This window comes from Pelobates fuscus, chromosome 2, assembly GCF_036172605.1.
Source record: "Pelobates fuscus isolate aPelFus1 chromosome 2, aPelFus1.pri, whole genome shotgun sequence".
Lineage (NCBI taxonomy): Eukaryota > Metazoa > Chordata > Amphibia > Anura > Pelobatidae > Pelobates > Pelobates fuscus.
This window is the reverse complement of record NC_086318.1, coordinates 451,616,132-451,641,037: the sequence shown is the minus strand read 5'-3', so window position 1 is coordinate 451,641,037 and position 24,906 is coordinate 451,616,132. Positions and strand designations below refer to the sequence as shown.

At 44.6% G+C, this 24,906-nt stretch overlaps 1 protein-coding gene across 3 annotated transcripts in view; it reads right to left on the bottom strand.

The window, feature by feature from the left end:
• Window positions 1-24,906, bottom strand: part of PPP2R5D (protein phosphatase 2 regulatory subunit B'delta) — a 192,423-nt gene that overhangs the window by 136,902 nt on the left and 30,615 nt on the right. For all 3 annotated transcript variants that reach the window (XM_063444210.1, XM_063444211.1, XM_063444212.1), the window contains exon 2: window positions 15,590-15,664. In XM_063444210.1, coding sequence (XP_063300280.1) covers window positions 15,590-15,664 — 75 coding nt within the window. The remainder of the gene's footprint in view (window positions 1-15,589; window positions 15,665-24,906) is intronic.

Below are 24,906 nucleotides of genomic sequence, written 5' to 3'. Positions count from 1 at the left end.
GAGCAGCCTGTGGCTGCTCACTGTAAAAAAAAAATAAAAAAAATATTGCCCCCCACCCCTAAACGACGGGTGGGGGCTGTAAAGTAAAATAAGGGAGGGAGACCTATTGTCCCCCCCCCCCGGCCCCCACCCCTGAGCGGTGGGTGGGGGCCATAAAGATAATGAGGGGGGGGGGACCTACTGTCCTCCTCCCCGGCCCCCACCCCTGGGCGGCGGGTGGGGGCCATAATAGTAGTAGGGGGGGGACCTACTGTCCTCGCCCCCCCGGCCCCCACCCCTGGGCGGCGGGTGGGGGCCATAATAGTAGTAGGGGGGGGACACCTACTGTCCTCCCCCCCGGCCCCCACCCCTGGCCGGCGGGTGGGGACCATAATGGTAATAAGAGGGGGGGGGACCTACTGTCCTCCCCCCCGGCCCCCACCCCTGGGCGGCGGGTGGGGGCCATAATGGTAATAAAGGGGGGGGGGACCTACTGTCCTCCCCCCGGCCCCCACCCCTGGCCGGCGGGTGGGGGCCATAATAGTAGTAGGGGGGTGGCGGGTCCTGTCCTCCCCCCCCCCGGCCCCCACCCCTGGGCGGCGGGTGGGGGCCGGGGGGGCGAGGACCTACTGGGGGGCGAGGACCTACTGTCCAATCACAGTGCTCTGTGTCATTTTACAAGCGTGGGAAAGTTCTTTGGAATTTTCCCACGCTTGTAAAATGACACAGAGCACTGTGATTGGATGGCTTGAAATCCATCCAATCACAGTGCTCTGTGTCATTTTACAAGCGTGGGAAAGTTCTTTGGAATTTTCCCACGCTTGTAAAATGACACAGAGCACTGTGATTGGATGGATTTCAAGCCATCCAATCACAGTGCTCTGTGTCATTTTACAAGCGTGGGAAAGTTCTTTGGAATTTTCCCACGCTTGTAAAATGACACAGAGCACTGTGATTGGATGGCTTGAAATCCATCCAATCACAGTGCTCTGTGTCATTTTACAAGCGTGGGAAAGTTCTTTGGAATTTTCCCACGCTTGTAAAATGACACAGAGCACTGTGATTGGATGGCTTGAAATCCATCCAATCACAGTGCTCTGTGTCATTTTACAAGCGTGGGAAAGTTCCAAAGAACTTTCACACGCTTGTAAAATGACACAGAGCACTGTGATTGGATGGATTTCAAGCCATCCAATCACAGTGCTCTGTGTCATTTTACAAGCGTGGGAAAATTCCAAAGAACTTTCCCACCTTGTAAAATGACAAAGAGCACTCTGATTGGCTTAAACCCACCAATCAGAGTGTTCTTAGGCTAATTGCAGGGCGGGGCAAGGCTTTATAAGCCTTGCCCCGCCCTGCGGAGCTCAGTCTGCGCGGAGCCCTCCATGGGTGAAGATGGATTATTTTTTTGTGCGCTCGGGATTTTTCTTTTATTTTTAGTTCGACGGCTATGATGGTTTTTTATTTGGCCTTTTTTGGGGCTGAAAATGAAGATTTTAGAAAAAAGAAGACGTCGAATGGTAAGTTTAATTTTACTTTACAGGTTAGCAATTTTATTCCCCCCTCACTATTTTTTAGGGTGAGGGGGGTAGGTAGGGGCATTTTTTATTTGGGTGGGGGGTGGGTGACTAGGGGCTTGGGCACCCCTAGTCACCTTGATGGGGGGGGGGGAATTTACTTAGTGCCCCCACCCGCCGCCCAGGGGTGGGGGCGGGGGGAGGACAGTAGGTCCCCCCCCATTATCGTTATGGCCCCCACCCGCCGCCCAGGGGTGGGGGCCGGGGGGAGGACAGTAGGTCCCCCCCCCTTTTACCATTAGGGCCCCCACCCGCCGCCCAGGGGTGGGGGCCGGGGGGGAGGACAGTAGGTCCCCCCCCCCATTACTATTATGGCCCCCACCCGCCGCCCAGGGGTGGGGGCCGGGGGGGGAGGACAGTAGGTCCCCCACCTATTACTATTATGGCCCCCACCCGCCGCCCAGGGGTGGGGGCCGGGGGGTGGAGGACAGTAGGTCCCCCCCCCCCCTTATTACTATTATGGCCCCCACCCGCCGCCCAGGGGTGGGGGCCTGAGGGGAGGACAGTAGGTCCCCCCTCATTCCCATTATGGCCCCCACCCGCCGTCCAGGGGTGGGGCCCGCCGGGGTTGGACAGTAGGTCCCCCGTCCCCCCCTTATTACCCTTTTTTTTTTTTTTTTTTACAGTGAGCAGCCACAGGCTGCTCACTGTTTAGTGGACATGCCCCTACTCGCGGTATAGCGAGTAGGGGCATTGGGGAGATTTTAATCTCCCTTGTGCTATTATGGGGGTCATATTGACCCCCATAGAGTGAGGAGGGGACCTGGGGGGCTTATGAAGTGGTGGGGAGCGCTGCTCCCTGCCGCTTCTGTCTTTACATATTGCAAGGAGGGAGCTGCACGCCGGTAGCTCCCTCCTTGTAATAAACCGAACAAACAAACGAACACTGATACACAGTGTTAGTTTGTTCGTCTGATTTTTTCTATTCATTCATTCGTCTGTCTGATGAATGAATGAATGAATAGGTGAAATTCCCGTTCGCATGTCCAGATGTTTCACTGGGCATGTGCGGGAATCTCAGGGCTATCTAGTGTGGGTAGATGACGTGTCCCACATGGACTTCACCTACCCACACAAAGATGGCGGCGCCCTGAATATAGATCGGGGCAGAAAATAAAGAATAAAAAATAGGTAATGTGGGGGGCATAGGGGCATTTGGGGGTGACTAGGGGGTCGATTGGATGTAGTTGAGGCGGGTTAAAAAAAAAACGGAATTCGGCATGACAGTGCCGCTTTAACCAACACATCCAACACTAAGCAATGACCTAAACAAGTCAGATATACACAGATTACAGGGGTATCAGAGAGGTCCTAGATCTCCTGAATATGAATCCCATATACCTACTGTACCTTACTAAATAGACCAGATATCGGCTGAACATGAGATACACATGCATCATAAAAGCTACACATGGATAACACACACAACAAACCTGATGTACGGAAAATAGAAGGCACCGCTGTATCTATATACTACGATGTGCATCAAGCGCACCATATACTTTTTTTCTGAAACAACCTATGTCGTGTTACCCCCCACCCCCCCTGTTATCTTTTCTGTAACCCCTACAGATGTTATGTATTAAAAAATCTAAAATAAAGAATATTAAAAAAATATATATATTTAAATTGTATTAAGCTAGAATAGAATATTAAAGAAATATATATGTATGTCCATCACAATTGGCATACATGTCCTAGGACATAAATGTGACGAAAGTAACCTCTCCGGTTTTTGGAGGGGCCTGTTTGCCAGCCTCCAGCTCTCCGACTATGACCCTGGGATGTATTGCCCTTTAAGGAACCGAGTTGGGGCTTATGGACTTATATTATACTGTTACTGACCCTTTAAGAACTGTATTTGGGCATAATGGATTTTTATAATGCTGTTTATGGCCCTTTAATTACTTTGGAGCAGTGTTGCAACTTTAAATTGGCACTTCGGATACAGCCGAAGTGCCGTAGTGGCCGCCATTCGACAAACCAACACGTCGCTGCGGCCATCTTTGTTCATTCGAACAAGGTCAGCGGTATGTGTAGCCAAATCCATGGAAATGAAATCGGCTACACATTTCAATGAATACCACTGACCCTTACCTTCTCCTGCACTGAGTTTTCAGCCACAGCGACTAAGTCCCGTTCGAAGATTCGATGTTCGAATGGGTCATTTTTTTAGTGTGAAATTGACCGACCGCACAGCCCAAATCTATGGAACTGTTTTGGGCAGGAAAATGTGCTTGCGGTCGGTCATAAAAGGACTTCCAGCTAACTCTTTAACCCCTGGATGGAATTGGTTGAAATTTGGATATGTTTGTAAGTAAAGTGTGCCGAGTTCGAATATTTAATTTATTGGGGATAATTTTATGAGGATTGAATGTATAGTTTTAGAGTTATGAAAGTTGGGTAAAAAGTATGTTTTAAACTGTACGGATAATTGGGTTACCTCTCAGGCCAAGGGGAGGAGATGTGTGGGATGTAACCATTGTTTGATTGTGTAATGTATAATTGTCTGTGGGCGTCTCCCTTGCATGGGAGAATTGCATAAAAGCAGAGTGTGTGTCATTAGTTCTTCTTCACCCTCAATCTAGAGTCCTGTCTCTTATTGGGGGAATTGCTATATCACTACAAGGGATTGCTATGCTCTGCATGTTCACTTGGATAATGACTTCTAAGCTCTTTTAAGAGCTTGTTCCGGCTTCACTCTCTTGGAGAGGTTCACCCACTGAAACCTGGAGCCTTGTCCAGGGTGGGTAGGAGACAGCGAGACCCCAACCAATCTGCGGCAGTTCGTGGGGTCTGCGGTGGTTGTGGTGTCTGCGGAGTGCTACAATAAATACATGTATAGAAGTAGCAAAATACATGAAAGTCAGTTCACAAAGATAAAAAGTAACAAATCATGAAAATATGCTGTACAATATTCACCTTACAAGAAGACAAGTACACACCCAACGTTTGGGCTTAAGGGCCTTTGTAAAGAAACCCTTGACAAATGCCTTCTCATATTTTGCTTTACTCTACTAACTTCAACTTCCAATGGCAACAAGGTAAAAAGGAAGAACAATGCATAGACGAAAAAACAATCAGAATGTAGAAGCAGAAACACAACAGCAGTCCTTATTTGCTGCTCAGCCTCCAGGTCTGAGTACTCAATGTGTAGTATATACTGTAAAGGAGCTGTGTACCCAGAGTATCTCCACTATCTCTCCTCCTTCTAGTCACAGGATACTTAGTGCGGGTAAAACATGTACTACTTTTATTGGTATAACAAGTAGGAATTTATAGAGGGAACAACAGCAGGGAATGATCAACAGAACAATACAACAATACCTTCCAAGGGCCACCAGGTTTGGGTCGAGAAACACTGATTTAATCACTGTTCAGTTCATTAAATTAAGTACAGCCTTGCCTGCTCAGACATGAGCGCCAGGGATTCGGAATCCCTAACATCGCTCTTCCCAAGGTGTAAACATTGTGTTCCCAAACAATGCACAGTTGAAAAAGCACCAAGATCGGAGATGCCTAGCTCAAGTAATTATACTTTAAGTTTGACAAGGTCACAGACATTTTCCGATCTGGCTGAGATCCATGTGTGCGGCTGGATAGTTCCGGTCTAGCAGCCTCTGGGTCCTGGGTCATTGTCCATAATATGTGGGGATGAAGCTAGCTTAAAGGACCACTATAGGCACCCAGACCACTTCAGCTTAATGAAGTGGTCTGGGTGCCAGGTCCAGCTAGGTTTAACCCTTATTGCTGTAAACATAGCTGTTTCAGATAAACTGCCATGTTTACATATGGGTTAATCCAGCCTCTAGTGGCTGTCTCATTGACAGCCGCTAGAAACGCTTCTCACTGTGATTTTCACAGAAGACACCAGCGTCCATAGGAAAGCATTGAGAATGCTTTCCTATGGACTGGCTGAATGCGCGCGCGGCTCCTGCCGCGCATGCGCATTCAGCCAGGGACGTCAGAAGAGGGAGGAGAGTCCCAGTGCCGAACGTTTTTTTTCCAAGTTAGATGCAGAGTTATTCCTAAGGATCTAATGTGCATCCAAAAATTAAATAAGGATATAAATCCGGGGCAACAGCAGTGGTGTATTTTGGATCTGTGCTGCCCTAGGCATGACGGAACTCAGGCACACCCTAACTTAAATTTGCCCTACCTCTTCCTGTCATGGCCACACCTCTTCCTGTCAAAGACTAACACGCACACTTTGACTGACAGACACACTTTCAGATACACTAACATACACACTCAATGGCAGACACACACAATCACTGACTCACTCACAGACACACTGACAGACACGCACCCACTCACAGACAGACACGCACACACACAGACAGACACGCACACGCACACACACACAGACAGACAGACACGCACACACACACACACAGACACGCACACACACACACACAGACAGACACGCACACACACACAGACATGCACCCACTCACAGACAGACATGCACCCACTCACAGACAGACACGCACACACAATCACTCAGACACACAGGCTCCCTCAAAGACACAATCACTCACACACTGACAGACACACACCCACAAACATTTCCCCCCAACACTCACAGATTATGTTTTTATTTTAATTTAAATCCACCCAGCCTCCCTACCTTTGGGATGGCTGGGTGATTTTTTACCATGGGTCCAGTGGGGCCGCTGGCCGGGCTGTTTGGGCAGGCGGCTAGCTGAGTTCCAGGCGGGCCGCAGGGTGATACTGGGAGCTGGAATATGACGTCATATTCAGTGCTCCCTCGCCGCCCGTCTGGCCCGAGGCTAACAAAGCATTTGGGCATTTGGGGGCGGCGTTCAACTTAGAGGCAGATACCTAGGAACGCTCCTCCGGGCCATAACCCTTCCAGTTAACCAGCTACTGTAAGGCTCCCCTGAAGAAGCTGGAGTCGAGAAGGTGTGACGAAGTGCCCTTCGCCACTTTGTCCTGGAGAGGCCTGCTTGCCTGCCTCCTCCCCTGCGACTATGGCCCTGGAAGATTTGGCCCTTTAAAAAACAGTATTCGGCCCTAACAGAGTGCATGTCACTCATTCTGGCCCTTTAAATACAGTGGGGCCATTCGGTACTTGCCCTGTGTGAGCGGTGATACCCCAGATAGCTATGCCATGGAGCCTATTCATATAATGAAAGACTATGGGAAAGACTTTAGCTCCATGGCAATTGAACTGTGTGAATAGGATCTGCGCGCTATTCGGTAGTTTTGTGCGCTCAGATCCCAGCTATCTGGGGGTATGTGAAATGTCTGTGTGTTATGTGTAAAAGGGGACTTTATGTATTTTAAAGTGTTTTACTGTCTTTGTGTCCCCATGTGCTCAATGGAGTCTGTCTCTGTCCTGGGAGGTAATTGGATTACTTCTACCTTGTCTACAGGAGAGAAGACTCTGTAAAACCGGTCTAAACTGGAAAGCCATGCTGACAGGGGTTTTAAAAGATACTTTACTAACTTTTGAACCCCTGGTCTGATTCATGCCATTTTTTTATATGTTGTTCCCCTGAATGGATTGATTGTGGATATGTATTTTGATGTGAATGTGATGTATGGTTTTAAAGTTACAGAGTATGTGTGGAAACTGTATTTTTACTGTATGTAATAATTATGTTAATTGCTTATCTGAGGGGAGGGGTTGGGTTGTACTGTTACTTGATTGGTTGTTTTATGCCTCCCCCTGGGTGTGTCCTGTATGTGCACAACTGTAATAAAAAGCAGGCTGGGTGTTCCAGACCTCAGACTTCTTCTGACCCTCAATACGTAGCCTCGTCTCGTTATTGGAGGGAATTGCTGTATCACACTGGGGATTGCTATGCTCTGCATATTCCCCTGAGCTTAATCACTTAGCTCTGTTAAGAGCTTGTTCCGGATACGCTCTCCTGGAGGAGAGGTCTTCCCCACACGGTCCTGGAGGACAGAATCCGATCCAGGGTGGAAGGAAGACGGCGAGGCTCCAGTTAAGCTACGGCAGTTGTGGAGCCTGCGGTGGTTGTGGTGTCGTCTGCAGTGCTTGGAGTCCTCTGTAAGCGCTAGGAGCATCCATCAACGGAGGGTACTCGGTCGGAGTACACGGAGCTCCGTTACAGAAGGGACAAGATTTTATAAGGCCCAAAAGATTTTGGTGCCAACTTCATGGAGGGGACAAGGAGGTGTATGTTTTTATAGGTGTATACTCTGTCACCCGGCACATAAGCGAGAGCCGCAGCCCTATGGCGATCGGCGAACCTTTTCTGGGACTCTACAGCACGCAACAGAGCGACATGGACCCGATCCCACAGCTCCCGAAGTGAGGCAAGATGTTCTGCCAAAGCGGGTATTCCCTTATAAGAGAACAGACTGGGAAGGACGCTGGGTTGTACACCATAAGCCACTTGGAAAGGACTTAAGCCAGTGGAGGCATGAGACCGTGTTCCTGGCAAACTCAGCACACAGGAGGAGACGTGACCAGTTAGCCTGATACTCGTTCACGAAACAGCATAAATATAGTTCTAGCGATTGGTTCGCTCTTTCAGCAGCCCCATTTGACGGTGGGTGATAAGATGAGGAAAAGGACAAGGATATACCCATTTCAGTATAGAAACCCCTCCAGAATCGTGAGATGAACTGAGGACCCCTGTCAGAAACTATATCAATGGGTATGCCATGAAGCGGGACTACCTCTTTTGCGAAGACCTCCGCCAATTGCGCAGCAGAAGGAAGCTTAAATGTAACAAAGTGTACCATTTTAGAGAACCTATAAGTCACCATCAGAATGACCGTGTGACCCTCGGAGGGGGGAAGGTCCACTATAAAATCTATGGACAGGTGCGTCCAAGTTGTCTTGGGCACCAAGAGGAGCCTAAGGAGACCAGGTGGCTTGCTTGTGAGAGAGAGTTGACAAGCCATAACGTACTCTCTGACGTCCTTCCTAACAGAAGGCCACCAGAGCGGTCTTGTTATGTTTTCATATGTTTTTGTGATGCTTGCGTGTTCCCGCTGTTTTGGACCTATGAAACAATGTCATTACTTTTTTCCTGTGCCTTCCCTGTACAAACAATAAACTTGTAGGTGTTTCAGGTGGTGCTTGGTATTGATATCTCTTTACCTAAAAAGAGGGAAGAGATAACCAAGTGTGTAGCTGCAATAATGTTGGCGGAAGGGACTATGGGTTCTGGAGGGGAGGGGTCGACCTCCAGTGGCTCGTGTTGCCTGGATATAGTATCTGCCTTTATGTTGCAGTATCCAGGTCTGTATGTTATGGTATACTGGAAGCGAGACAGAAATAAGGACCACCTAGCCTGGCGATAAGACAGACGTCTGGCCTCGGCTATGTAGGAGAGGTTTTTGTGGTCTGTGATCACCAGGATAGGGTGTATGACACCCTCCAGATGGTGTATCCACTCTTTAAATGCCAAAACTATGGCCAGTAATTCCCTGTTCCCCACATCATAGTTTTTCTCTGCATCGGACAGTTTCTTGGAGAAAAAACAACATGGATGAAGAGGATCGTTGTGGGTTTTTCTCTGAGAAAGTATTGCACCAACACCTGACTCAGACGCATCGACTTTGACAATAAAGGGCAGTAACGGGTCAGGGTAGAGCAAAACAGGGGCTGATATAAACTCTTTTTTAAGTGTTTTGAAAGCCTCAAGAGCCTCAGAACTCCAAACACTGGGATTAACCCCTTTTTTGGTCATCTTGATTATTGGGGCTACTACAGAGGATAAATTCTTTATGAATTTTCTGAAGTAGTTGGCAAAACCCACAAACCTTTGTATGGCCTTAAGTCCCTGTGGAAGCAGACAAGTTTTGTTGGCTTCCAGTTTCTTAGGGTCCATACTGAAGCCTTTATCAGATATGATGTACCCCAAGAACTGCACAGAGGTCTGATCGAAGAGTCACTTCTCTAGCTTGCAATACAGACCATTTTATAGCAGTTTCTTTAGTACTGACATGTTTTATGGTGGGTTTCTAGATGAGGAGAATATACCAATGTGCCATCCAGATACATTACAGCACATACGTGCAAGTAGTCTCTGAGGACACCATTGATAAAGTCCTGGAAGACATCAGAGGCGTTACACAGGCCGAAGGGCATCACTAGATGCCACTTGTCTTGTTCTCTTATTCTGACCAGGTTATACACCCCCCTGAGATCCAGTTTAGTGAACCACTCGGAACCTTTTACGTGGTCAAAAAGCTCCGTGATAAGCGGAATTGGATATACGTTCTGCACCATGAACTTGTTCACACCTCTATAGTCTATACAGGGTCTGAGATAACCCTCTTTCTTCGATACGAAGAAGAAGTTAACACCTGCCGGAGAGGAGCATCACCAGATAACCCCTTTCTTCAGGGGCTCCTCAATATACTCCTCCATGATCTTGTTTTCATGATATACCCGGCCTTTAGGTGGCATAGTCCCTGGCAGAAGATCAATCGCACAATCATAAGGGGGTGGGGGGGGCGGGCGGGAAGGTTCTCGGCCTCGCTTTTCTTGAAGACCTGGGATAGATCAGCTTACTGTGGAGGCACCGAGGTAGAGAGAGGAGGGGCCGAGGTCAGGTAAAGTAAACAAAGGGAAGCACAGGTATAATACACTGTGTCAGGCAGAAAGAACCTCAGGACAATATGTCCTGAGTGACCCAATCTATAACGGGGTTATGTTTTATCAACCACGGAAACCCAAGGACTATAGGACATGAAGGGGAACACAGCACGTGAAAGGTAATAACTTTAAAGGTAGGACTCCTATGGTTAGTTGTACTTCCTGGATTTCGTGAGTCACCTAAGGGTTCATCAGTGGCTTGCCATAAAGTGCTTCCACGGCTAGAGGTAAGGCCTTGTGTACCAAGGTCATGGCATGGGACTCAGCAAATGACTGATCTATAAAGTTGCCAGCTTCACCTGAGTCCAGTAGGACCTTGGTGTGAATGGCCTCACCAGTGATGGGGAGGGTAACCGTGAGAAGCGGTCTAGAGTTTTTACCGTGAGGTGATAACATCATAACACCCAAGACCAACCCCTTCTTGGGTCTTAGGCGCTGGCGTTTCCCTGCAGGTCAGGACATGTCCTTACATGCCCCTTTTTGCTGCAGTAGAGGCATAAACCTTCCCTCTTCCTGCATTGCATCTCTCTTCGGGTAGCTTAGTGGTACCTATTTGCATAGGTTATGATGGTGGAAGCAAAGCAGGAAGAGAAGAAAAGGGCAAGGCGGGAAAGGGGTGAACATGCATCCAGCTATAAGACTGTCGCTGAGAGCATCTGTCACTAATGTGATTGTCTATAAAAATGCAGTAGTCGATGAGATCATCTAATAGGTAATCAGTTAATCCAACCTGAAATGCTGTTACCAGAATTGTTGTTCCATGCCACTTCCACCATTAGAGTACAGAATTGTATGGCATAGTCCAACACTGTCCTGGAGCCTTGTTTGATGCGTAACAAAGGCTCTCCCAACGGAAGCTATCCTACCAGGCATGTCAAACGTTCTCCGAAAGGTTGACAGGAAATCGGTGTAGGTGATGTTGGGATCAGATTCCCATATCGGCTTAGCCCAGGCCAAGGCCCTGCCAGAGAGATGGTTAAAGGATCACTATAGGGTCAGGAATACAAACGTGTATTCCTGAACCTATAGTGCTAACCCCTCAGAATGGGTTAAAATACCTTATTTTCAGCTCTCCACGGGTCTGCCGGTGCTGGCCCCTGCCCCCTTGGTGACATCATCAAAATTGCAGGCAGTGTTTACATGAAAACGCCTGAAGGGAGCAATTATACTCACCAGAACTACATTAAGCTGTAGTTGTTCTGGTGACTATAGTGTCCCTTTAATGACAAAGGCTATTTGTCATATAAAGGCTAGGAGTGTGGGGTCATAACCATGTGTATATCAATCTGGTTCAGAAACCCACGACAAAGGGCAGAATCACCACTATACCATTGGGGTGGAGTCATGCGTACTGAGTGATAGGAACCTTCCTGTGCTGGTATGTAAACAGGGGCCGTTGCAGCAGTATCAGCTTGTTGTGCCACCGGTTGGAGGTGAGCGGTGCACTGCAGAATAGTCTGCAACGCCTGAGCGAACGGATCCAAGTGGTGGTCTTGCTCCTCCAGCTTGGAATTCTGAGCAGTCAACTGCTGCGAGAGATCTGCTGGTTCCATTTGGCCAGCTTGTAATGTAACGTTCACTAGGGAAACCAAACACGCAGATAGGACACAACAGAGAGATTTGCGATACCAGCTCTTCGAATAGCCGGGCTATGCAAAAGGGATAGTCAGAGTAAGCCAAGGTCAAGGGAATACAGAGAGAGGGAGTAACGTAGAGACAAGCAGAGGTCAAGGATGGAGAGGATAGACAAGCCAGAGATCGGTAACCAGAAAATCCAAATACAGTGTAATGCTCAATGGTAAACCAAAGACCACAACAGGTCACTGAGGCAAGGGGGAGGTTAGCTATTATACACCCAGGGTGTGTCGGATTAACACTAATTGGAGGTTAACCAATCACAACACGTGGCAAGAGTTTCTTCCTTTCCTTGTTGTCTCTTGTTGAGGTCATCACTGTGTGCCGAGTCCGGCACAAATACAAGGATGCTTTGGAGCGTGCAGCGTCAGACACAATGCCAGTCTGGAGCACGGTGGCGGAGACAGAAGCACACCGCAGACATGGACCAGTTGATGCCACTCGCGGTGACAGGGCAAGCAAGGTTGCTGTGAGTGGTGCGGAGGCAGGGGACAATTTATAGTCTATGCTGAGAGATGATTGGTTGGATCACTGTTATTTTTAGCCTATGCTGAGAGATGATTGGCTGGATTCCTGTTATTTACAGTCTATGCTGAGAGATGATTGGTTGGATCACTGTTATTTATAGTTTATGCTGAGAGATTATTGGTTGGATTGTTGTTATTTACAGACTTGGCTGAGAGATGATTAGTTGGAATGTTGGCACGGTTATTGAACCCTTAAGGACACAGCTTCAGAAGTTGGGCATACACTTAAGGGCACAAGCAATTTTGGAATTTTTTGCTGTTTGTGTTAAACCGCAATTTGCATCTCTCATTTATTGTACCAACACCATATATACTTTTTTTTTTTATTTAACGGACAAAAAGGGCTTACATTTGATGTGACATACATATATAAATTCTTATTTATTATAAAAAAAGTAAAAAAAAATACAAATACTTTTTTCCCCACAGTTTAGGCCAAAAAAATACAAGGAGTAAAAAATTATTTTAATGTGGAGCAATTTTAGAATTTGGTAGGTTTGTCTTGTAAGCTTAATAGCCAACACAGAAAACAAAATTGCAGCACAAAAGTATATATTTATATAAAACAGGCATCACAGGCTATTTACCCAAGGTTATTCTTACACTTTTTACATAGCCATTTAACAGCCAATCTCTGCTAAATATTGTAGTAAAGTTGTGTTTTTTTCTGATTTTAACATACACACATATAACTTAACGTGTATTTCGTGAACCTGATGTGTACTACAGCTGTGTTCTGCAACATCTACTGATTCCAACGATACCCCCCAATGTACTCCTTTGCCACTATCCTGTGAAGTTACAGTGCCATTACATTGATACCTGGAACTCCACAGTGTGAGCAGGGATTGAACCCTGCTCACATCACATTGCAACAATGGGTATTTAAATCCCCATTTAAATGCCTATTTGCAGTGCTCACTTTGAGTTCTGCAAATAGAGCATTGGTCAGTCTGGGGTCACAAATTATTGCAACAGGTAAAACATGAGAGCCCCAGGAATCCAATGATACCTGGGGTTCCCAACAGGGAAAGAGTCCCTGTTTAAAAAATACTGCATGACGGAAATTTGTCGTCATGCGTCTTTAAGTGGAGGGAGTAATAACACCAGCTGGTTTTCATTATTCATTCACAGTGTTTTCTATTTGCCGCTATTGGGAGTAAAAATCTCGTAGGAAATCTGGAATCAAGGTGGTCTTTACTACAACAAGCTTGTGCTCCAGGAATATCTTATAAGACTACAGTACATAGATTGCTTGGTCTAATTGGTACATGGGATGGGATTTGGATCCGGTTTCTACACCTGTGGAAGCTATTTTATCTTTTCTACCCAATTGTTTTGAACAAGGAAAAGCTTACTGACAATATATTTTTATAAATCTGTGATTTCTTTGTCACAAAGGAATTGATGGTATCTCTACTGGAAAAAATATATTATTTGTTGGTTACTCAAAGGTCTTAAGCTTTCAAGCAATACTCCTATAAAGGTTATATGTGGGATGTGAATATTTCTCTGAATTTCATCCAATAACCAGACAATTTCTAGTTATCATTTTGTGAACTCTCTCCTAAATTGTTGGTTTAGTTTTGCCTTATTTTGTGTAAAAAAGTTTGTAATGTTAGAGCATTGGATTACGGAGCCTGTTCCTACTCTCCTTTTAGGATAGAATTATATATTGCCCTTCGCACAGTTATTTTTAATCTGTCTTTCCCAGATCATTGTAATCAGTGTCTGATTTGTGTCAAGGAATATGAGAACAGAATTCTTCCATTCCGTCCAACTATTAGTCCACTCTTTTTTCTTTTTTATCGTTCTCCTCATAATTAATGTCTTCTAAAACTCTTGCGAGATGGGTTAAATGGCTGCTTAATGTGCAGGATTTGTTTTTAACATGTCATCACTTTTATTTTAATCCTGTTATTCATTTTTCTTCTGTGGTTATTGATAAATTTAAAATAGCATAATATGAGCCTTTGTGTATTGTTATACAATTCAAGTGATGATACTAAGTAATGACAGAAAGTAATAATTGTATTAAAGACACAGAGGGAGGTGAATATTATCCATCCCCATTTTGATAAGCTTTTTTTCTGTACTCATTTTAGTGTGTGAATTTTTCGTATGTAATATTTGAAATGTTTGGTAACATTTGTAATAATATGACAGTAGAATGTTATTTTTCCTATAGTCTATGTTTATTGACTGTGACAGAGTCTATGGGAGGGTAATAGAAGGAAGGTATCTAGGACCCAGAATCCTCCATAGTCTATACCCATTCACCTGCCCAATTAGCAACTGCTGAGGCTTTAATTAGCAGGTCTCAGAGCAGAAAGAGGTCAGATACAATCTGACCTGCAGAGAGAGCAGGTCTGTGCAGAACAGCATCTAAACAAAGTGCTAAAGGTTGGTGAAACCAATGCTTATTTTTGATTTGTGTAGTTTATTACCCTGGTTAGTAAGGGACATTTCTTTATGTTTAGTTAGTGCTCAAATTTGAGCTAGGATTTATTTTGTAGATTTTCCTTTCTGTTGTGCTGCAGTTTTTGAACAAACTGATTGCTGTATGGATTTTGTGCACGCTATAAATAAACCACACCATTTTTGCACAGGAGACTGTTGTTCTATGCCTGTTACCCTAGAGGACTGTGTTGCTTTGCCCATAAAGGTCACATGACATTACATTTTTTTTATATATCTTTTTTATAGCTATATTTAGCTCCATCTTAAATATACCATTGACCACTTTTAGCTCCTACAGAAGCCAGATCTCTGCAATTTCTTCAGATGAAGTTTTGTTGCCACCTTAACTTTTGTTGGATACAGATGTTTGTGGATCATTTAGAACATGAAATAAAGAGGACCATTGAGAGGGTGAAGAACTATTACCTGTGCGTATACCCGAGTGGTGAAAATTGATGAAGTCACTTGCTGTGTTCATGTATTCATTGCTTCTCTGTTTTATGCTACAGATATTGTTAACAAAACACACTGCTGCTATTTGGTAGTAAAGGAAGACATCTGTGTCTTTAATAAAATCATGACTTTCCGTCCGTCGTGAGACTTTGTAAAATCCGTACATTTTCTTAAATAAAATTATTTTTGTCATTACGGAGAGGTGATGGATATTAATGAAATTGAATAATTCTAACCCACCCAACTTTAAAAATGCTGCAGTATCAGAATCCTCTGCAACAATTACTTGTTCTCAAACAGGGTATCTAGAAAAGCTCTGGAACATGCCATTGTACATGCCTTAGGCACCTTACCTCCTCAGGAGTCTCTCCATTGCTGTCCTTGTTGCTCTTCCCTGTGTTTCTTACGCATCCTGATTTTTGAGGCTCCTAAGGACAAAACAAAATGCACATTTCTTTCCCAAATTTTCAAATTAACCTTTCTCCTACACCACTGTCCATTTACATTTCCTAAAAAAGAACAATGGGAATAACATCTGGACATATTTTGTATTTTGACCATAATATCTGGACTATTTTGAACATAACCAAGGCTTGTTGTTAAAATGCGTGGAAAGTGTATTTTGGCGACACTGCCTTGGTTCAGAATTGGAAAGGAAAGAGGGGAGACGATAGTTATAAAAACATACCCTTGGAAAGCGGGGACAAGCCATTTCTAACCGCTCCTGAACCAGCGACTAAAATTCTCGGGAACACTAACCCTAATTACCATCGGGAACAACTAGTTTCTCTTGGGGAACCTCTGGGCAGACTAGATGGGCCGAATGGTTCTTATCTGCCGTCACATTCTATGTTTCTATGTTTCTATGGTGCCCAACGATGCCCCTTGTGTTTGGATCTCACGCCAAATCCACTCGCAAGACCCACTGGAACCTTCAGGCCACTGTGGAGCGCGCCCGATTTTTGGAGCCGTAGTTCACATATTCACCTCCATCCAACTGAGATGTAAACCTACCAGAGATGGGCCACAGGCAGTAACTACCTGGTGCAAGCCACAGAAGACACGGATTCTCGAACCTGCATGAAACAATGCAAAATCTACAATCCTCTCATACAACTACCACTCTATAGTATAGATGCTATAGATGATAAAAATCAGATTTAAAAAATTGAAAGCCTGAAGTATCGGACGCTATCTCCAAAGGAATTACCACACTTTTTGAGACGCCTAATCGCCTCGGTGCTACCAAATAAACAAGCAAAGTTGATCACTGTAGCAGACCACAGGTAACCCGACTGGTTACCTCCGCTATTACTGTTACAAATACCCTCTGGCTGCCACTTTGTTACAATGTGTCTGTTCCTTTCCTCTAAATCAAACCACAAAAGTAATTCACCATGTCTTTCGCATGACCAAAGCACTCTGCCCTGAAGCCCGCGCCTCTACTCCTATTAGCTGCCAGGGCTCAGCTTAGGTAACAGGGGTGGGCAGAGGCTACCTGCTCTCTGCCCGGAGGCCCGCGCCTCCACGCCAAACTGCCTTCCGGACCCTGCAAGACCGCTAGGGACAGGAACCAGGGGAAGGGAGAGCAGAGGCTGGCTGCGCTCTGCCTTGATGCAGGTGCATCATCAAGGGTAGGGGTAGCAGCAGTCTAGCCTGCTATCCGCTGACCAGACCATAACAGGTCGCAGGGGTTAGCCTCAGGAGGAGTTGGAGGAGCCAACTCTTCCACTTGCAGGGTGCCTGTGGCAACCGAAGTCTCATCAACGACACCCTCCATTTCAATGGTTATCTGCCGCTGGGGAGAGAGGCCAACCACCTCCACTCTCTGTAGCTCAAACAGCCGCTGGGGAGTGAGACCGGTTGTCTCCATTCCCAATAACTCACTCTGCTGCTGGGGAGAGAAACAGACTGTCTCTTGTTCCTGGACTGCACACTGTCGCTGTGGAGTGAGCCCGGTTGTCTCCAGTCCCAATAACTCACACTTCCCCCGGCGGAGAAAGGATGATACAGTCACGTCCTGTTACATTCTGTGGATATTTCTGGTCATGGCTGGTATCCAGTACTCTTTTTACAATTCTTGTTTAGTTTTTCTTGTTTTTTTTTTTCTGCTTCTCTGTTCCGTGTCTGGTTTTCTTTTTTTTTTTTTTTTATATATTCTTTATTTTTATTGTGCACAAAGAGTGACAAACAGCCTTGATTCGCCACAACAGCAGAGTCAAGGTATAGATAACTACAATATGCAATACAGGTTGTGACATTCGTTGGTCAGGCACATTTTAATTTTTTTTCTTTAAAGATTAACATTCGGTTGGTACGTTGCGGCATTTATGAAACTCAAAGCTGCTGCACTTAACTGTTGATTAACTACTAGGTTATCTGAGATCTATTTAAAGTCTAGCTGACACTTTTCACAAATGCAAATGTGGATTCAAAAGATTAATAAAAATTTTAAAATAAATGACGTTCGTTATGACATTATACATTTTACTTTGAATTGCATGCTGGTTGTTTAAGTACATGCCTAATAATTGTATTTAAATTGATGGTGGTCAAGTTGGAACAAGCTGTTCATGTTTGGTAGTCGTTAAGCATGTAACATCTAATAAGTATAAAGCAGTAACATACATGTTATGAGAATCATTACTTAACTAGGTGGTTGCCACACCCATTCCTTTGCTATTTATCCTTTTTGTTTCAGTGTTTTCTTGCTAGCAATGGTCTCATACCTCTGCTCCTTTCCTTGCAGGTAAGTACTGTGTGTGTTTTATTCTTGTACTTTTAGTCATGCATATGTACACCCTGTTCCAAATTATTATGCAAATTATATTTTTCAGTGAGACAGCCACTAGAGGCTGGATTAACCCATATGTAAACATAGCAGTTTCCCTGAAACTGCTATGTTTACAGCAGGCAGGGTTAATCCTAGCTGGACCTGGCACCCAGACCACCTCATTAAGCTGAAGTGGTATGGGTGCCTATAGTGGTCCTTTAAGTTTTCGTGAAATATCTAATGTTTTCATACCTTGTCCAAGGCATTGAACTATTTTACTCTTTTCGGCAGCAGAGAGATCCTTTTTCTTCCTCATATTGCATGAAAATGGTGCTCTGCTTAATAATGTGGAACACCCTCCTTTAGTAGTTTTTCCTTAAATTGGGCTCACCAGGCAATCTAATTTTCACAGGCGCCAGAGATTGTTTTCAGTAATCAAAAGAGCCCTGAGACACAATGCCATCCACGAGTTAAACTGAAAAACAAAATATTTAATCTTTGTGACACAAATAGAATTTGCATAATAATTTGGAACAGGGTGTAGGCAGTTAGGACCCACCATAATTGGAGTACTTTGGCGCAGTGGTGGGCTGCATATATCTTGGCCATTTATGTATGTCTAAATCTCCAATGTTTATTACATATATAGTACTTAGTTATTTCTCCTCTTGTTTTGTTTTATTTTGTCTTGTATTCCCAGTTCATGTACAGTCCTGTCCATGTCCTGTTCTTGTTTCCCTCATGTCTTGTGTACATGTTCTGGGTTCTGCCTTCTGTCCTGCTCCGGTTCTGGGTTTTTCTAGGCTAGTCTTGTTATCTTGTTTGGTGCCTATTCGAGACTTGCCTTGTTTCTAGTACTGGATTCATATCTGCATATTATCAAGCTCCTGGGATCTGCAGAAGCTGCATCAGGGCCCTGGTATGTGGCCGCACAGACCCTGGTGCTTAATACCAGGGGGCGTATGGTTACCCTGCACCAAATCCTGATTGTTCATTTCCACACTGTAACTCCTACCATTATCAGGCATACAGAGGTCCCGGTCTCCGGACCGCCACCCGTGACAGATACGCTTCTCTCCCTGAACTGCATAACTACCGCTGGGGAGGGAGACTGACTGTCTCCACTCCCAAAAACGGTCAGTATATTTATATCAGCAGACATTTTGTGTTAAGATAGAAATTAAAAGTGTATACTGCCAGTCACCCTCAGAACAGAGGTGACTCCATTTTGTATTACAAGGCTAACAGACACAAGATTTATCTTTCTATCACTATTCATTCAGGTCTGAGCTAAGGAATGTGACTAATGTAAACAGAGATAAAACCTGAGATAAGGCATGATGTGGGAGGAATGTTACAACCCAGAGACAAATGTATACATAATTATAGATGTAAAAACAGATACAATTTGTATCTTGTAATACCTTTTTTATTGGACTAACAGAATTTTTTTAATGAGAAGCTTTCGGGAGAACCTCCCTTTCTCAAGTCTGAAGCATTTCTGAGCAAGACGACACATAGAATTAATTCAAAGTTGAGTTGTGATACAGGGGTTAAAGAGACATGAGTGTAAATAAGACATGTTTGTTAGAAAATAGACACCATCTTTGCAGAGGGTCCTAAATATCTTTCTTAAGAGCAGAGTGAGGGGGGAGAAAAGGAAGAGAAAAACAAACAAGCAGACAGTGCAGAGGATGGTACACTTTTACATGCACACACACATAAATATGTATATGTGAACGCATAAACACATGTACATATACATAAACACATATACACAAATATAAATGCACAGTCCCATATATAAGCATACATGCATTATAGGATGGGAAAGCATAGGTCTACACATAGTACTTTGCATATACTCGAGTATAAGCCGAGTTTTTCAGCAAATTTTTTGTGCTGAAAACCCCCAACTCGGCTTATCCTCGAGTCAATAGTCTGTATTATGGCAATTTGCATTGCCATAATACAGACTGGGGCTGCAGAGATGTTACTTACCTCTCCAGCAAGCTCCCTCCTCCTCCGCGCCGTCCGTTCAGCACCTCGGTCAGCTCCCAGTGTAAATCTCGCGAGCCGCGGTTCTCGCGAGACTTACAGTGTGAGCTGACAGAAGAGCTGAACGGACCGGCGCGGAGGAGAAGGGAGCTGACAGGAGCTGCAGGAGAGGTAAGTAACATCTCTGACAGCCCCCCTCCTCCCCCCACTGAACTGCCAATGCCACTGGACCACCAGGGAAGGAGAGCCCCCCTCCCTGCCATGTATCAAGCAGGGAGAAAGGACGAAAAAAAAAAAATAATAAAAAAAAATAATAATTCAATTTAATATGAAAGAATAATAAAAAAAATATTAAAATAATTTAAAATAAAAATAAAATTGCCCATCCCCCACGGCTCTGCAACACACACACACGCACTGCACTCATACAGACACTGCACTCATACGCACACATACGCACACGCTGCACTCATACGCACACGCTGCACTCATACGCACACGCTGCACTCATACGCACACGCTGCACTCATACGCACACGCTGCACTCATACACACACGCTGCATTCATACACACACGCTGCATTCATACACACACACTGCATTCATACACACACACACTGCATTCATACACACACACACTGCATTCATACACACACACACACTGCATTCATACACACACACACTGCATAATAAATATTCAATTAATATATTTTTTTTAGGATCTAATTTTATTTAGAAATTTACCAGTAGCTGCTGCATTTCCCACCCTAGTCTTATACTCGAGTCAATAAGTTTTCCCAGTTTTGGGGGGTAAAATTAGGGGCCTCGGCTTATATTCGGGTCGGCTTATACTCGAGTATATACGGTAGATAGAATAAACATATAGGAATGTATTTTAAAGTGTTGGTACATATGACAATAGTAAGATAATGCTGGGAGAGTGTTCATGTAAAATGTTGGTAGTGGGACAGGGAACCCAAATCAATATTTAGTCTTCTATTCTTGCTGTTAAACCATTTAATCATTCTGGCTTCAAAGGCTTTACTTTCCTGGGTATTTTTAAAACCCCCTTTCAGTACTTTGATTTTAAGGTCCTTCAGTGAGTGGCCAGGCTGGGTAAAGTGGTGTCCCACAGGCGTGCAGTAGGATTTTTCTTTGTGGTGTTTGAGTGTCTGTGCATATTCATTCTGCCATTTAATTTAATGACTGGGTGGATTAACCAATGTAGCATCCTAGGTGGCATTTTATGCATTGAATCATGTATACCACATTGCTGGATGTGCAGGAGTATGAACCTTAATGCTGTGGGTTTTATTGTTGTGTGTGGCTGTGCGGTCTGTGCATATGTGCTGACACAGTTTGCAGCGAGGTTTTTTGCATTGACTGGTCCCATTTTCTTCATTCTTGCCATCAGTGGGCAGCTTCCTGTTGATTATTTTTTGTTGGAGGTTTGGTGGTTGTCTGAAGGCCAAAATGGGTGTTTCAGGGAAAATGTTTTTCATAGTCTCATCTTCTGTTAATATTGGTTGTAGGTCTTTGATGATTTTCCGTATTTCCTCAAGAGCTGGGTTGTAGGTGACCACAAGTGGCACTTGTGTGGATATTTTTTTCTCTCTGTACTGTAGCAGGCGCGTGCGTGGCGTTTTCACAGCAGAGTTGATTTGTTTTGTAATAGTCTTTGGTTTGTAGCCTGTCTCATAGATTGGGAGAGTACATTTAGATGGGAATTACAGTCTTTAGGATCAGAGCATGTGCGATGGTACCTAGTGGCTTGGCTGTAGATGATGCCCTGTTAGTATGGGAGGGGTGGAAGCTGGAGCTGTGTAGGTAACTGCACCTGTCTGTGGGTTTTCTGTAAACCGAGTTGTGGATTGTGTCATTGTTACATGTCACAGTGGTGTCCAGAAAATTCACAGATCTAGTGGAATATTCCATTTTTAGTTTGATGGATGGAATGTGTTGAAAGAGTCATGGAACTGTATCAGCTTTTCTTCGCTTTCAGTCCAAATTATGAAGATATCATCAATATAGCGATAATATTGGTATGGTTTGGTGTGTTGAATTTCTAGGAATCTCTGTTCAAGATCTGCCATAAACAGATTAGCATATAGGGGTGCCATCTTAGTGCCCATAGCAGTGCCCATGATTTGTAGGTAAACCTCATTGTTAAAACTGAAGTAGTTATGTGTGAGGATAAATAGTGCCAGTTCAGTGGACATGAGAGAGAAAACTGAAGCAAGCATTGATGCCATCTGTATGTGGAATGCTGTATAGAGATTCCACATCCATGGTTACAAGGAAGTAAAGTGCAGGACGTTTGGCATTTGCCAGAGAACACCAATATTGGCAAATTTGCCACTGGCGCCCTGTCCTCTTCACAGATCAAAGCTGGTTCACACTAAGCACATGTGACAGACGTGACAGAGTCTGAAGATGCCATGGAGAACTTCTGCTGCCTGCAAAATCCTCCAGCATGACCGGTTTGGCAGTAGGTCAGTAATGGTGTGGTGTGGCATTTCTGTGGGGGGCACAGCCCTCCATGAGCTCTCCAGAGGTAGCCTGACTGCCACTAGGTACTGAGATGAGATCTTCAGACCCCTTGTGAGACCATATGCTGGTGCGGTTGGCCCTGGGTTCCTCCTAATGCAAGACAATGCTAGACCTCATGTGGCTGGAGTGTGTCAGCAGTTCCTGCAAGACGAAGGCATTGATGCTATGGACTGGCCCGTCCATTCCCCAGACCTGAATCCAATTGAGCACATCTGGGACATCATGTCTCGCTCCATCCATCAACGTCACGTTGCACCACAGACTGTCCAGGAGTTGGCAGATGCTTTAGTCGAGGTCTGGGGGGAGATCCCTCAGGAGACCATCCGCCACCTCATCAGGAGCATGCACAGGCATTGTAGTGAGGTCATACAGGCACGTGGAGGCCACACACACTACTGAGCTTCATTTTGACTTGTTTTAAGGGCATTACATCAAAGTTGGATCAGCCTGTATTGTGTTTTTCCTCTTTCATTTTGAATGCGACTCCAAATCCAGACCTCCATGGGTTGAACAATTTGATTTCCATTTTTTTAATTTTGTGTGATTTTGTTGTCAGCACATTCAACTATGTAAAGAATAAAGTATTTCAGAAGAATATTTAATTCATTCAGATCTAGGATGTGTTATTTTTGTGTTCCCTTTATTTTTTTGAGCAGTGTATATCTGGATAAATCTTGGTCAGATTTCAATAATTAGAAATCATAATTAGCTAAGGAATATATGGCTATAAAAATTCCATTCCTGCAGGTAGAATAAAGATAACAATATATTAACAGTAATTTTGACAAATGTTAGCATACCTAATTTTATCCAGAGGTATTGACTTGTTCTGACATAAAATGGTGAATCTTATTTAGCAAAGTTAAAATTCAACATACGTAAAATCTGGTAGAATTATTCTTATTGGATGGTCTTAGGAATGGTAAATGATCTGGTATGAGGATTACTAAAGTTGTAAAATTGCAATATAATGGGATATCTTGCCTATGAGGATTGTAGCTGGCAGTGAAAGCGTTAATTCAGCCAAAGTTTTTATTGCTTTACGCTGTGCTGCTGTGTTCTGTGTTATATTGGTTTCTAAGCAGTGTCCTATCGTAAATCTTGTTGACAACTGGTGCATATAACTGTTGCTTTTAGAGGTCTATATTGTGTTAAACCACTGCCATATTTTATACTTATGTTATACCTATTATTATTGTCACAATAAATTATATTTTTATAATTAATTTGTGATTAATGTGTGGAATAAAAATCTGGTGAAACTTCCTTTATGTAAAAGTCACCTGGGGACTTGTGTAACAGTTTACCAAGAGATGGAGCCCAGTTGCAGGAGATGGCACAGGAAGGAGGCAAAAACCAGAAGCGCACTACAGATTAAGGGGAAATCCAGGAGTAACGAAGTTGGTAAAGCAGGCAGAGGTCAGAGTCCAGGAAATCAGTCAGTAACGTAGCAAAGATCCGGCAGGAAACACCAAACAGGCAAAATGACCACATACTGGGTTTCAGGCAGGGCTGGCTTTTACAGCCTGCTAATTAGATGCAGCTGACCCTAATTGGAAAAGGGTTGCAGGTGGATCAGTGCTGCTCAATCCAGGCAAGGGGTCAGGAAGCAGAATAAGGCAGAAGGTACTAAAGCCCCCTGGTGGACAGCATGGCAGAGAACCTGACTGGGATGCTGGAGCTGTGAATTCAAACCCAGCCAGGTATCTTAAAGGGGCATCACGCCTTGCTGTCTGCAGGGTTCGGGTTGTGCCGTGACACTCTGGGATCTAAGATAATTAAAATAGTAGGTAATTTTCAGCTTAATATCATTAATCGGGGAACAGTGGCAAGATATACATTTTTGATAATAAAAATGAAATACATTTTTGAGCATTTTTATGAAAATATTTGTAATATTTATCACCGCATAAATATTCTCACATAACTCACACTGCCGCTGGAGAGTGAGACTGGTTGTTTCCACTCCCAATAACACACACTGCCGCTGGGGAAAAAGGACGACACACTTCTCTCCCTGGACTGCACACTGCCGCTGGGGAGTGAGACCGGTTGTCTCCACTCCTATTAACGGACCCTACCTCTGGGGAGGAAGTACGGTACACTTCTCACCCTGGACCACACACTGCCGCTGGGGCGGGGTATCCCCCACCGTGCCCACTCGCTTGCCAGTTCTGCTTTGTGCTGTGGGCACATGTGGGCATGGTACTCAGTGACGGCATTCCGTCACAATCACCATTGATGGTGGCCTACCAGATTGCCACATCCCAGTGTGCACCTGCAGTCTCCCCGAGAGATATAGTAGTTTTAGTCTTACGCCAACAAATAGAAATTAATGTCTATACTACG